The following is a 16,020-nucleotide window of genomic DNA, read 5'->3' as shown; positions in this document are numbered from 1 at the left end:
TAAATGTTAAAATACGATCTTAGTGTTGGGCTTTCACAAGGCAATTCAGAGAAGGAGATGGTAATTTTGGTGCTCATAGAATGGAGTCATGAGTGCATTCAGATGCGTTGTCTGCTGTAAAACAGTGCTCAAAAATGTTGACATGAGTTTTATGATATGCAAATGTGAAGTGCAAATTTGGACGCGCGGATGTTTGGCTTGCTTGTAAGACATCAAAGTGGTATTTATTATAATCCTCAACGTCTCCTCTTTCAAAATACATCGAGTCCTCTTAATTTACAGCATTTCCCTCACTCTGACCCAAAAATGTACAAAAGTTGCCCAATTAGCAGGAGGTAAACGTCTTGTCCTGTACGGTGCTCCAATTCAGAACGGCTGTCAGTCAATACCCGTACAGAGCCGTAAAGCGGAGACCCTGAGCTCTGATGTCATGTATAGCATGTTACTGTAGAGCCACTGCATTCCAATGTAGGTACTTATCAGCGTCCCAGTCTTCCATTTTCAAACTGTATATGGGTACGATTGTAAAAGAGTCATAAAGGGCAGCTGAGAAGACACTACAGAGTTGATAAATATTAACAATTGATATGCTAATTCTTTGCACATGAACGCTCACTCATTCGGGAACAATTGCAATCAATATATATTTACGCTCAGTGTGTTGTCGTGATCCTTGTTGGAGAGTTTTTGTCCTGTTGGAGAGTTCTCTCTCTCTCTCTCTCTCTCTCTCTCTCTCTCTTGGTTAGTGTGGATCTTTCAAAGCGACATTCATTAATGTCGTTATAGAATGGATGTTTCGTCGGTCTTCACGTTCAATGATACCGAATTCTAGCTGCAGACTAGTACTTAATATCAAAGACTTGTTATTATTCTGTATCGATAGTTTAACCACGTGGTATGGTTAAAGTTCAGTAGAGGAATGCATGGTCAAACCTATTGGCCAACTCGTAATGGAGTGGAGGCCTGGACAGCTGCCTCTGATTGGGAACCATATCAGGCCAACATAGAAATACATAATCAAGAATGCCCACCCAAATCACACCCTGACCTAACCAGATAGAGAAATAAACAGGCTCTCTACGGTCAGGGCGTGCGTGACAAGTGTTGCATCCCCAGTTAAGATAAGCGGGTTTATTTTAGTTATTGTAAAGAGAAACTCGACAGTATAAAGCATTAACATCACAAAGAGGTTTATTTCCAAGATGACAGTGGATACTACATAGCAGGTTCCAAGCTGAGTCCATCTGCACCTGCTCAAAGGAAAAACAACTGAATACCTTGGCAAACAACCAATGAGGCCTGCCAATAAAACCATGCGCATCCAATCAGATACATATTTCCAATATCACGCACTGTACCATTTTAACCAGGTGTGCCTAATAACATGCTGCTTATCTCTCAAACACTACAGCTTTTTCACCTGAACAACAGTGTCCTGACGAGTGAGCATTAGCTCATTGTTATGGATGTATCCAAATTAATGTCTCAAGAAAACAACTTAAGCAAATGCAAATGTAGCTACTTTGCTGTTATTCTGCTTGCACTTTTTGATGTGACTATAAGTTAGCCGTAGTTTGCTAGCTAGTAAGCAAGGAATAAGAACGTTGCCAGCCAGTATGGTAATTGAACATTCAGAACGAACGACTGAGTTGCCGTCCATAGATACAGAACAAAAAGACTGAACGACTGGGTCGTGTCTCTAGCAACCAAAGCCATAGAACAAACGACCAGCCAGCTTGGGAAGCAGCCCTAGATTTGTGTCGGGACTATATCTTGTGGAAAGATAAAATAGTATGAATAAATTCATCAAAATAAAGTTTTTAAATGAAAATATATGAATCAAAATGTGAATATGTTGTAAAAAAGTGATAATACCCTCAAAGCTGGTGCAATGACAACCTCAGCCAGCCAAAACCGCCTAACTCGGACGACACTGGGCCAATTGTCCACTGCCCTATGGGACTCCCAATCACGACCGGATGTGATACACCCTGGAATGAACCAGTGTTTGTATTGACACCTCTTGCACTGAGATGCAGTGCCTTAGACAGCTGCACCGTCCGGAAGCTAGGCAAACCAGTTAAGAACAAATTCTTATTTACAATGACGGCCTACCCCGGCCAAACCCTAACCCGGACGATGCTGGGCCAATTAGCTCTTAGTGTTCTCCGTTTTGCTCTATGACCTCCGCACAAGCGCCTTGGGACTCGTCTAACCTTGGTACAGCTGATCTGCCAACTTCTGTCTGTAGAGTCCGGACAGTTTGGGCTACACACTAATATGACCCATCTGAACAGGTCCATGTTGGTAGGGTTGCTCTAGGACGCCCACAGGCCTCACAAACCTCATCGGAACATCCCCCGGTATCAGTTGAAAGAATGAATAGAAGTATATATGGAGACTGTTTAGTTCCAAAAATAAGGGGTTAAATACTTGTAAAACAAAATGTTAACGAAAGTTTTCTGATCTTTCTCATATGTCTCACATATAGGACAGACTTCAGAACTAACTTCATTTAGATTTTGGGGGGGAGATCCATGTAGTGAGTCTGTTATTCAATTTGGTAAACTTCAACGGTTTTTAAAATTCAAAATCAAATAACTAAATGATCATTGGTATGATCTTCTTAAAACAATTTCATATAGCTTAGTAGATAACTGTCTGATCATAACAACACAATATCAACTATGTCATCATAACAACCCAGGTCTCTCTCTGGTGAGAAGGTATCAGAACATCTCTCACCTTCATGTCAGGTGGGGGTTTCTAGCTGTTGTTTGGTTCCTATTAAAGACCACACATACACTCTACAGTGAACTCTAAAAGACCAGAAAGAGGGAAGATTTCTAAAACAAGAGCTTGTTTACAAGAAAAGGTCCTCAGACTCTGGTCTGTTCAGCCAGGGCTTCCCTATCTGTCTGCTCCTCAAGACAGGAGCACTGTGACCCTGTTCATTTAGTCCGGCACTTGTGAGCCAAAAAGAGTCCCAGAAATGTGACGTTATTAGACAGAAAGGGGCACACCTCTCCACGCCCATGAGCAAAAGCTGAAGAATTTAGGTTGTTTCTTTACATTTGAAAAGTATAGCATCCTAATTAGCACACAAAAAGACCTGAAACCATAACTGCCCTGCAGTATTACTTATTGTCCTGTAGATGGTACTGATGCAGAAGAAGGGGAGAGAATAGACGAAGAGGGAGGTGGTGGACAGAATAGGCGGTACTGTTTTCTAAAAGGTCCACACATCTAAAGGAGGATCTCAGTTATATTGCCTTGATTACCTGAATCCTCCACTGAGGAAGTCTGATTAACCTGTAATCTACTCTGCTCTATCATGTTGTCAAAAACATACATCTCTATTCCATAAACCATATGTTAGAATTTCTAACTAGAATTCAATGGTAATGCACATATCAAAAGCGATCACTTTTTCATGTGAATACAAAGAATCCTTCTCGTCACTCTACGTGCTTAATAAGGATCTGCCCCTTCTTTCAATTTTCACCTAAAATGACTAACTGCCTGTAGCTCAGGACCTGAAGCAAGGATATGCGTATTCTTGATACCATTTGAAGAAAAAAAACACTTTAAGGTTTGTGGAAATGTGAAATGAATGTAGGAGAAAATAACACAGATCTGGAAAAAGATAATGCAAAGAAAAAAAACGTGTTTAAAAATAAATAATTGTATCATCATCTTTGAAATGCAAGAGAAAGGCTATAATGAATTAGTCTACCCCAGGCGCAATTTAAACTTTGGCCACTAGAGGGTAGTAGTGTATGTGCAACGTTTTAGACTGATCCAATGAACTATTGCATTTCTATTCAAAATGTTGTATCAAGACTGCCCAAATGTGCCTAATTGGTTTATTCATACATTTTCAAGTTCATGATTGTGCACTCTCCTCAAACAATTGCATGGTAATATTTGACTGTAATAGCTACTGTAAATTGGACAATGCAGTTAGATTAACAAGAATTTAAGCTTTCTGCCCATATCAGATGCCCATGTCCTGGGATTTAGTTTTTTGTTTTTTACAACCTCATGCTAATCACATTAGCCTACGTTAGCTCAACCGTCCCAAGGACGGGACACCGCTACGTCACCTTTGTTGAAAGTGAGGCCCGGGAGGCAGCCGCTTCCAAAAGTAATGCAATCACTTTTTACCAGGCTCAAACTCCTCCCACCGGGGTAACCCTGGCCAGATAAATGAATCCCCTTACTGATAAGTGAGAAAAACCCATTTGATGAGAAAGTTATAGGTCCCTCCCCTCTGGCCATCTCATCTAATGGGTTTTGAGAAGGAGGAGAGAGAGTGCGAGGAAACAAAAACATACCATTAAGATTCTATTCTATGGGCTATGAGTACATGTGATTCTCTCTAAGGGATATGAGTACATGTGATTCTCCCTAAGGGCTATGAGTACTTGTGATTCTCCCTAAGGGCTATGAGTACATGTGATTCTCCCTAAGGGCTATGAGTACATGTGATTCTCCCTAAGGGCTATGAGTACATGTGATTCTCTCTAAGGGCTATGAGTACATGTGATTCTCCCTAAGGGCTATGAGTAAATTTGATTCTCCCTAAGGGCTATGAGTACATGTGATTCTCCCTAAGGGCTATGAGTACATGTGATTCTCCCTACAGGCTATGAGTACATGTGATTCTCCCTACAGGCTATGAGTACATGTGATTCTCCCTACAGGTTATGAGTACATGTGATTAAAATGACACAGTAGAGCAGAATACATACCACTACATGATCAGCTCCACTATATTGTCTGGATACTAACTATCTATGAGGAGAGAATACTGTCTGTCTGGATACTAACTACCTATGAGGAGAGACTACTGTCTGTCTGGATACTAACTATCTATGAGGAGAGACCACTGTCTGTCTGGATACTAACTATCTATGAGGAGAGACCACTGTCTGTCTGGATACTAACTATCTATGAGGAGAGACCACTGTCTGTCTGGATACTAACTATCTATGAGGAGAGAATACTGTCTGTCTGGATACTAACTATCTATGAGGAGAGACTACTGTCTGGATACTAACTATCTACGAGGAGAGACCACTGTCTGTCTGGATACTAACTATCTACGAGGAGAGACCACTGTCTGTCTGGATACTAACTATCTATGAGGAGAGACCACTCTCTGTCTGGATACTAACTATCTATGAGGAGAGACCACTGTCTGTCTGGATACTAACTATCTATGAGGAGAGACCACTGTCTGTCTGGATACTAACTATCTATGAGGAGAGACCACTGTCTGTCTGGATACTAACTACCTATGAGGAGAGACCACTGTCTGTCTGGATACTAACTATCTATGAGGAGAGACCACTGTCTGTCTGGATACTAACTATCTATGAGGAGAGACCACTGTCTGTCTGGATACTAACTATCTATGAGGAGAGACCACTGTCTGTCTGGATACTAACTATCTATGAGGAGAGACCACTGTCTGTCTGGATACTAACTATCTACGAGGAGAGACTACTGTCTGTCTGGATACTAACTATCTATGAGGAGAGACCACTGTCTGTCTGTCTGGATACTAACTATCTATGAGGAGAGACTACTGTCTGTCTGGATACTAACTATCTATGAGGAGAGACTACTGTCTGGATACTAACTATCTATGAGGAGAGACCACTGTCTGTCTGGATACTAACTATCTATCTAACTATCTATGAGGAGAGACCACTGTCTGTCTGGATACTAACTATCTACGAGGAGAGACCACTGTTTGTCTGGATACTAACTATCTATGAGGAGAGACCACTGTCTGTCTGTCTGGATACTATCTATCTATGAGGAGAGACTACTGTCTGTCTGTCTGGATACTAACTATCTATGAGGAGAGACCACTGTCTGTCTGGATACTAACTATCTATGAGGAGAGACCACTGTCTGTCTGGATACTAACTATCTATGAGGAGAGACTACTGTCTGTCTGGATACTAACTATCTATGAGGAGAGACCACTGTCTGTCTGGATACTAACTATCTACGAGGAGAGACCACTGTTTGTCTGGATACTAACTATCTATGAGGAGAGACCACTGTCTGTCTGGATACTAACTATCTATGAGGAGAGAATACTGTCTGCCTGGATACTAACTATCTATGAGGAGAGACCACTGTCTGTCTGGATACTAACTATCTATGAGGAGAGACCACTGTCTGTCTGTCTGGATACTAACTATCTATGAGGAGAGACTACGGTCTGGATACTAACTATCTATGAGGAGAGACCACTGTCTGTCTGGATACTAACTATCTATGAGGAGAGACCACTGTCTGTCTGGATACTAACTATCTATGAGGAGAGACCACTGTCTGTCTGGATACTAACTACCTATGAGGAGAGACCACTGTCTGTCTGGATACTAACTATCTATGAGGAGAGACCACTGTCTGTCTGGATACTAACTATCTATGAGGAGAGAATACTGTCTGTCTGGATACTAACTATCTATGAGGAGAGAATACTGTCTGTCTGGATACTAACTATCTACGAGGAGAGACCACTGTCTGTCTGGATACTAACTATCTATGAGGAGAGACCACTGTCTGTCTGGATACTAACTATCTATGAGGAGAGACCACTGTCTGTCTGGATACTAACTATCTATGAGGAGAGACCACTGTCTGTCTGGATACTAACTATCTACGAGGAGAGACCACTGTCTGTCTGGATACTAACTATCTATGAGGAGAGACCACTGTCTGTCTGTCTGGATACTAACTATCTATGAGGAGAGAATACTGTCTGCCTGGATACTAACTATCTATGAGGAGAGACCACTGTCTGTCTGGATACTAACTATCTATGAGAGACCACTGTCTGTCTGGATACTAACTATCTATGAGGAGAGACCACTGTCTGTCTGGATACTAACTATCTATGAGGAGAGACCACTGTCTGTCTGGATACTAACTATCTATGAGGAGAGACCACTGTCTGTCTGGATACTAACTATCTATGAGGAGAGACCACTGTCTGTCTGGATACTAACTATCTATGAGGAGAGACCACTGTCTGTCTGGATACTAACTATCTACGAGGAGAGACCACTGTCTGTCTGGATACTAACTATCTATGAGGAGAGACCACTGTCTGTCTGGATACTAACTATCTACGAGGAGAGACCACTGTTTGTCTGGATACTAACTATCTATGAGGAGAGACCACTGTTTGTCTGAATACTAACTATCTATGAGGAGAGAATACTGTCTGTCTGGATACTAACTATCTATGAGGAGAGACTACTGTCTGTCTGTCTGGATACTATCTATCTATGAGGAGAGACTACTGTCTGTCTGTCTGGATACTAACTATCTATGAGGAGAGACCACTGTCTGTCTGGATACTAACTATCTATGAGGAGAGACTACTGTCTGTCTGGATACTAACTATCTATGAGGAGAGACTACTGTCTGGATACTAACTATCTACGAGGAGAGACCACTGTCTGTCTGGATACTAACTATCTATGAGGAGAGACCACTGTCTGTCTGGATACTAACTATCTATGAGGAGAGACCACTGTCTGTCTGGATACTAACTATCTATGAGGAGAGACCACTGTCTGTTTGGATACTAACTATCTATGAGGAGAGACCACTGTCTGTCTGGATACTAACTATCTATGAGGAGAGACTACTGTCTGTCTGGATACTAACTATCTATGAGGAGAGACTACTGTCTGGATACTAACTATCTATGAGGAGAGACCACTGTCTGTCTGGATACTAACTATCTATCTAACTATCTATGAGGAGAGACCACTGTCTGTCTGGATACTAACTATCTACGAGGAGAGACCACTGTTTGTCTGGATACTAACTATCTATGAGGAGAGACCACTGTCTGTCTGTCTGGATACTATCTATCTATGAGGAGAGACTACTGTCTGTCTGTCTGGATACTAACTATCTATGAGGAGAGACCACTGTCTGTCTGGATACTAACTATCTATGAGGAGAGACCACTGTCTGTCTGGATACTAACTATCTATGAGGAGAGACTACTGTCTGTCTGGATACTAACTATCTATGAGGAGAGACCACTGTCTGTCTGGATACTAACTATCTACGAGGAGAGACCACTGTTTGTCTGGATACTAACTATGAGGAGAGACCACTGTCTGTCTGGATACTAACTATCTATGAGGAGAGAATACTGTCTGCCTGGATACTAACTATCTATGAGGAGAGACCACTGTCTGTCTGGATACTAACTATCTATGAGGAGAGACCACTGTCTGTCTGTCTGGATACTAACTATCTATGAGGAGAGACTACGGTCTGGATACTAACTATCTATGAGGAGAGACCACTGTCTGTCTGGATACTAACTATCTATGAGGAGAGACCACTGTCTGTCTGGATACTAACTATCTATGAGGAGAGACCACTGTCTGTCTGGATACTAACTACCTATGAGGAGAGACCACTGTCTGTCTGGATACTAACTATCTATGAGGAGAGACCACTGTCTGTCTGGATACTAACTATCTATGAGGAGAGAATACTGTCTGTCTGGATACTAACTATCTATGAGGAGAGAATACTGTCTGTCTGGATACTAACTATCTACGAGGAGAGACCACTGTCTGTCTGGATACTAACTATCTATGAGGAGAGACCACTGTCTGTCTGGATACTAACTATCTATGAGGAGAGACCACTGTCTGTCTGGATACTAACTATCTATGAGGAGAGACCACTGTCTGTCTGGATACTAACTATCTACGAGGAGAGACCACTGTCTGTCTGGATACTAACTATCTATGAGGAGAGACCACTGTCTGTCTGTCTGGATACTAACTATCTATGAGGAGAGAATACTGTCTGCCTGGATACTAACTATCTATGAGGAGAGACCACTGTCTGTCTGGATACTAACTATCTATGAGAGACCACTGTCTGTCTGGATACTAACTATCTATGAGGAGAGACCACTGTCTGTCTGGATACTAACTATCTATGAGGAGAGACCACTGTCTGTCTGGATACTAACTATCTATGAGGAGAGACCACTGTCTGTCTGGATACTAACTATCTATGAGGAGAGACCACTGTCTGTCTGGATACTAACTATCTATGAGGAGAGACCACTGTCTGTCTGGATACTAACTATCTACGAGGAGAGACCACTGTCTGTCTGGATACTAACTATCTATGAGGAGAGACCACTGTCTGTCTGGATACTAACTATCTACGAGGAGAGACCACTGTTTGTCTGGATACTAACTATCTATGAGGAGAGACCACTGTTTGTCTGGATACTAACTATCTATGAGGAGAGACCACTGTCTGTCTGGATACTAACTATCTATGAGGAGAGACTACTGTCTGTCTGTCTGGATACTATCTATCTATGAGGAGAGACTACTGTCTGTCTGTCTGGATACTAACTATCTATGAGGAGAGACCACTGTCTGTCTGGATACTAACTATCTATGAGGAGAGACTACTGTCTGTCTGGATACTAACTATCTATGAGGAGAGACTACTGTCTGGATACTAACTATCTACGAGGAGAGACCACTGTCTGTCTGGATACTAACTATCTATGAGGAGAGACCACTGTCTGTCTGGATACTAACTATCTATGAGGAGAGACCACTGTCTGTCTGGATACTAACTATCTATGAGGAGAGACCACTGTCTGTTTGGATACTATCTATCTATGAGGAGAGACCACTGTCTGTCTGGATACTATCTATGAGGAGAGACTACTGTCTGTCTGTCTGGATACTAACTATCTATGAGGAGAGACCACTGTCTGTCTGGATACTAACTATCTACGAGGAGAGACCACTGTCTGTCTGGATACTATCTATCTATGAGGAGAGACCACTGTCTGTCTGGATACTAACTATCTATGAGGAGAGACCACTGTCTGTCTGGATACTATCTATCTATGAGGAGAGACCACTGTCTGTCTGGATACTATCGATCTATGAGGAGAGACTACTGTCTGTCTGGATACTAACTATCTATGAGGAGAGACCACTGTCTGTCTGGATACTATCTATCTATGAGGAGAGACCACTGACAGTGATTACGAACTTTTAACTCTTTGACCTTTAGTACGTACCCTGACTCCTGAGATCTCATTAAATTGCATTGTTCATCTGCCAGTCGGAACTAGTAAACTTTGCTAACCTAGGCGGAATATCCAGACCCCAAGTTTCCCACTTTGGAGGAATCAGCATGCTCTAGGCAAATAACTTAGTGGTGAAAAAAATTATATGAATCATTAATCTGGGAGATGTGGGACGCTAGCGTGAATAGCCTGATTCAATGGGATTCTCCTGAATAATACATGTTTTTATCTGTTAAAAGGCCATAGTTGAAGTATTGTGATTAGAAATCATTTTTACACCAAAAATGTTGAATTTTCTGTCCAAAATTAAATTATACACTGAATGTCCAAAACATTAGGAACACCTTCCTAATATTGTGTTGCACCCCATTTTGCCCTCACAACAGCCTCAAGGGTATGGACTCTACAAGGTGTCTAAAGCGTTCCACATTGATGCCGGCCCATGTTGACTCAAATGCTTCCCACAGTTGTGTCAAGTCGGCTGAATGTCCTTTGGCTGGCGGACCATTCTTGATACACACAGGAAAGTGTTGAGTGTGAAAAACCCAGCAGCGTTGCAGTTCTTGACACATACCGGCATTCTGGCACCTACTGCCATATCCTGTTTAAAGGCACTTAAATATTTTGTCTTGCCCATTCACCCTCTGAATGGCACACATACAAAATCCATGTCTCAATTATCTCAAGGCTTAAAAATCATTCTTTAACCTGTCTCCTCACCTTCATCTACACTGATTGAAGGGGATTTAACAAGTGACATCAAAAAGGGATCATAGCTTTCACCTGGATTCATCTGGTCAGTCTGTCATGGAAAGAGCAGGTGTCCATAATGTTTTGAACACTCAGTGTATAAATCCTCAGTCTATTGATGCACTGGTGCATCAATTTAAGTCATATAATTTAAAAAATCCCCCAAAAATCCCCATCAAAATCAGTTTAAACTAGAGATATCTGTTTTTTTGTATAACTTTTTTGGCAATGCATGTTTTTCAATCCACAGCGTCGCCCTTCTGCATCTGCAGTGTAAGGTGGCCGAGCTACAGCGGTGTTTGTCAGACCATGAGACATCCCGTCTTCTCACGAAACGTCTGTAGCATATGAACAGTTTGGCCTACAGACTCTATGGAAAGATGAGTACTACCAGGGAGGGTAGAGGGAGAACACAGACCAGGGAGGATAGAGGGAGTACACAGATCAGGGAGGGTAGAGGGAGTACACAGACCAGGGAGGGTAGAGGGAGAACACAGACCAGGGAGGGTAGAGGGAGTACACAGACCAGGGAGGGTAGAGGGAGTACACAGATCAGGGAGGGTAGAGGGAGTACACAGACCAGGGAGGGTAGAGGGAGAACACAGACCAGGGAGGGTAGAGGGAGTATACAGACCAGGGAGGGTAGAGGGAGTACACAGACCAGGGAGGGTAGAGGGAGAACACAGACCAGGGAGGATAGAGGGAGTACACAGACCAGGGAGGGTAGAGGGAGTACACAGACCAGGGAGGGTAGAGGGAGTACACAGACCAGCGAGGGTAGAGGGAGTACACAGACCAGGGAGGGTAAAGGGAGAACACAGACCAAGGATGATAGAGGGAGTACACAGACCAGCGAGGGTAGAGGGAGTACACAGACCAGGGAGGGTAGCGGGAGAATACAGACCAGGCAGGGTTTGAGGGAAAGGATATTATAGGAGTTTTGGTATTTATATAACATTTCCCATACATTAACAATTATTCCTAGAATACACACCAATGCACCACTATGTGTACATTCAGAAGGTAGCTGGTCTCTGTATTACAGTTCAACCAAGTATTCATACTACTGACATACTATTACAAGCTGTTTTGACTGCAACTAAGCATATAGTAAGGTAATTTAGATGTTATACATGGTAATCCCTAGTAATAACCATTTATAACCATAGGCATAAGTTACACAAGGTCTTCCTTGTGTACCTTGTTTTGATCAGAACAAGTTGGTTGACAAAGTCATGGAAGTTTTTAACAATTGAACAACTGAATATCTCTGCCACCTTCCTCTGTGGATGACGTGTACTGAGAATCAGACATCGCTACCTTAACCAGACAGATTTTTATGGAGGATGTTGTATTCTTATGCTAATGAGATAATATAAAATACATGTGTGAAGTTTGAATTCAATTGCACACACTATGCATCCATTTCCCCTGTCACAAAGGGATTCATGGCTGATTTAAGATGAAATCGTCAACCCTGTTATTTCACCTGATCGGGCTACTTCTTCTCCCAATGGGCTTCCTCTCACCAAAGTAGGCACTTTGAATGATACAATTAGGTGAAATATAAAGTAGGTTTTTTTTGCACTTCTCAAAGGCACCATATTGATAGTACTACACACTTACAGTATCAAGTCATGAAGATTGAATTCATTAATTGATTTTATTTGACAAATGTAAAATACATTTAAAGTTTCCTTAGCCGAGTACAATACATACATACAAAAATAATAGAGGATTAAAACCACCATAGTCTACTGACATATTTCCATATTTCCATGTACATTAGAAGTTTACCTCTTTAACCCTTTTTGAATCACAAATAGATTAATTAAATGACCCCAAAAAGTTTGATCAGATTTTTTTTATTCATTATCACCTACAGTATACATGGTATTATTTATCACCTAACGTGTTTATAAATTCATCAATGACCATGTTTAACATTAATATTGTAAGTATTGTACTAATTTCTGAAGATGTGTACAGTAGCTCATTTCCATCTGTGGTACTACTGTTTTTTACCGTCTTATCTTCTTTACCGAAATGGCAATAGCTGCTATACCACATGCAGCTCCCCCAGCCAACAGAATAGGTCCTGCTCCCATAGCCACTGCTACTTCAGCAGCAACAGGAACTCTAGTCCCAGCTACTACTGCCCAAACAGCTGCTGTAGAACGTTAAACCTATCGCAATATTTTCCCGTCTCCTCCTTTCTTCCTCACGTCTCCTCCTTTCTTGCTCCCGTAGCTCCTCCTCCCTTCTCCTCCTCTCTTCCTCCATCTCCTTTCTCCTCCTCTCCTCCTCCTCTCTCAATTTTCTCTGAACCTCCTGGTACATCTCATTGGTGTATTGCTCTCCTCCATTCATCTCCACCATCTTTAATATCATCTTCAGCAGCTCATTGACCTGAAGACGGTCATCCCTCTGATCATTATTGAGACAATGGTACCTTCCCAAACAACTTCTGATCAGTTCCTGAAGTGCAACACAAGGATTCAGCCATTCTTCAACTGTTTTCCCCTTCAACTGATCTTTACCAGTGAACAGTAAGATGGTGTACTTTGATGCTTCTTCTCCAAAGTTCTCCTGGATCCACTTCACAGTGTTCCTCTCCTCCTCTGTGAACCTCCCCAGTCTGATCACCAGCAGGAAGGCGTGGGGTCCTGGGACTGACATTTCTATACACCTGACTATTTCACTTTTCATCTCTTCTTGAGACATTGTTGTGTCATAGAGCCCCGGGGTGTTGATGACATCAATCTTACTCCCATCCACCACTCCTCTCTGTTTCTCACACTGTGCAGTTACAGACACAAAGGAGGCCTCTTCTGTAAAGACATCTTTCCACAGGATGGGGTTTCCTGTTGCACTCTTCCCTGCTCCAGTCTTCCCCACCAAAACTATCCTCAGATCAGCTGGCTGCTCTGAATCTGTGGAAATACAAACTGTAATGTAGTTTCATTTGTTAGTTACTAAGTTAATTCAATTATATGCACAGGGACCACAGGAATCATATTCAGCTAACAGCAGCAGTGAAGACTCGCTATTGCACCACTAGTTTTATTTGTCCAATACTGTTATCTTACCTACATGGTTGTCATTCTCCACGGGATAGGCTGACGAAACACCTATGGGTCTGGTTCTTTCACGTAGGTATAATCCATCTACAGAACCTGGAATTAAAATGTTTTGTCCTAATAGCTTTGCAACATTGATTCAAGGATTACATAGTACACTCTGGAATATGTATTATTAATGAGAGAATAATATGATCTGGGTTTCTATACATTGGTTGGCTTGGTGACGCTGTGCATATACTGTTTGCTCTAGTATAAAAAAAGGTTAACCGGAATTGAGGTTTATTAATTATCTGATCATCTTTCTGACCATAAAGGAATGGAGCCATACTCACCGAAGTCTGATGTCTCTGCCTCCTTTAGTAAAGGAACTGCATTGACATAAAACAATACATGTATAATTGTATAACAGTTTTTCTTATTTATTGGACTATATAACCATATGAACCTGTTATTAAGTACTATATAACCATATGAACCTGTTATTAAGTACTTTATAACCATATGAACCTGTTATTAAGTACTATATAACCATATGAAGCTGTTATTAAGTACTATATAACCATATGAAGCTGTTATAAAGTACTATATAACCATATGAACCTGTTATTAAGTACTTTATAACCATATGAAGCTGTTATTAAGTACTTTATAACCATATGAACCTGTTATTAAGTACTATATAACCATATGAACCTGTTATTAAGTACTCACCACGTTCATCTGCCATGCTGGTTTTTCTATCTCACGTTTGAGGAATTAAGTTTATCCCACGAAAGGTACTTCAGCTCTCTTCTCCACCTCACAGAAGTCCAGGTGAAGTTGAATGCTTCACTCTCTTGCCTTTAAGAAGGAGGATTGTGTTGTGGGAGGTACATGTAGGTTTCTTCCCAAATGGCACCCTATTCCCTTTATAATTCACTAGGGCCCTGGTCAAAAGTAGTGCACAATAAAGGGATTTTTTTTATGTAACTACGCAAGTCAGTTAAGAACAAATTCTTACTTACAATGACGGCCTAGGAACAGTGGGTTAACTGTCTTGTTCAGGGGCAGAACGACAGTTCTTTACCTTGTCAGTTCAGGGATTCGATCTTGCAACCTTTCTGTTACTGACCCAACGCTCTAACCACTAGGCTACCTGCAGCCCCATACCAGTTGATGTGCCATTTGTGACATATCCCACTGTCTTTCCTTCTTTCTCTTTAGCTACCTATCTGGACTTTTACCGGAGCTGTATGGAATGTATTTTGCTGTTGTTTTGAAGACAACATGTTTAAGCATGTTTCCTAACAGGGAAAGAGAAACTGTAGATACCTGACATGATGATAAGATTAAAACAGTCCTGAGATTATTCAGGTCAGGCTCACTAGCATGGTGACTATAGTATGATATTTGTCCTATTTAACTCTTGTAGTGTGTAGTGTGTACTTGAGGGAATTGGAATGTGTTTGTTGCATATCCCAACTCCCCCTGAGATGTCTTCGGAGAGTGGGGTCAAATCCATGGTCAGACATTTTTCTGGCTGACCAATGAATCCCAGCCTTTGTGTGTCTATGCAGTATTGGATTGAATCCCAGTCCATGTGTGTCTATACAGTATTGGATTGAATCACAGCCTATGTGTGTCTATACAGTTGACCATCATTTCTTATTTTGATAGTGGAGTCTCTTCTAGTTCTAAAGTACAGTTGTGTTCTAATATAATGGAACCCTTTGACTTTACAATGGGAGTGTAACAATGGAGCAGAACCGTGTGTTTTGTCTTTTCTAAACTAGTTGAATGGCTACAGGATGTTTACTCTGTAACTAGGCTGGCTGATACTATCTCAAAGTTCTCCTGACTTCAGTCTTGAAAGGCTATTTTGATGTTGTCGATACGATGACAAAGCACATTTCTCTCTCACTCGCTCTCTCAAATGTGAAATAAATCTGTGGTAAAGATTTTGTTCTTTGAAAGAAATGTGAGGAAAGGATTTCCTGGATATCACTTTGATTAAGTTCCGGGGAACTCATACATGCAACAATTAGTTAACACTAACGCCTAAAGGTTGTCCATCAA

General features: G+C 41.5%; 1 protein-coding gene across 2 annotated transcripts; it reads right to left on the bottom strand.

Moving 5' to 3' along the window:
- Positions 1-12,531: 12,531 nt before the first annotated feature.
- On the bottom strand, positions 12,532-15,933 carry LOC106564241 (GTPase IMAP family member 7-like). Of its 2 annotated transcripts, none has more exons than XM_045690766.1 (4): positions 14,677-15,933; positions 14,298-14,333; positions 13,972-14,058; positions 12,532-13,830 (listed from the first exon to the last, which is right to left on the bottom strand). In XM_045690766.1, the coding sequence occupies exons 1-4, from the start codon at positions 14,690-14,692 to the stop codon at positions 13,022-13,024; spliced, it is 948 nt and encodes a 315-aa protein (XP_045546722.1). In that variant the 5' UTR covers positions 14,693-15,933; the 3' UTR covers positions 12,532-13,021. The 2 variants fall into 2 exon arrangements, with proteins under 2 accessions (XP_045546722.1, XP_045546723.1); XM_045690767.1 differs by having other exon boundaries at positions 12,532-13,815.
- Positions 15,934-16,020: the final 87 nt, after the last annotated feature.

Source organism: Salmo salar, chromosome ssa12, assembly GCF_905237065.1.
Source record: "Salmo salar chromosome ssa12, Ssal_v3.1, whole genome shotgun sequence".
NCBI lineage: Eukaryota > Metazoa > Chordata > Actinopteri > Salmoniformes > Salmonidae > Salmo > Salmo salar.
The sequence above is the reverse complement of the archived record's forward strand: the minus strand, read 5'-3'. Positions and strand labels throughout refer to the sequence as shown.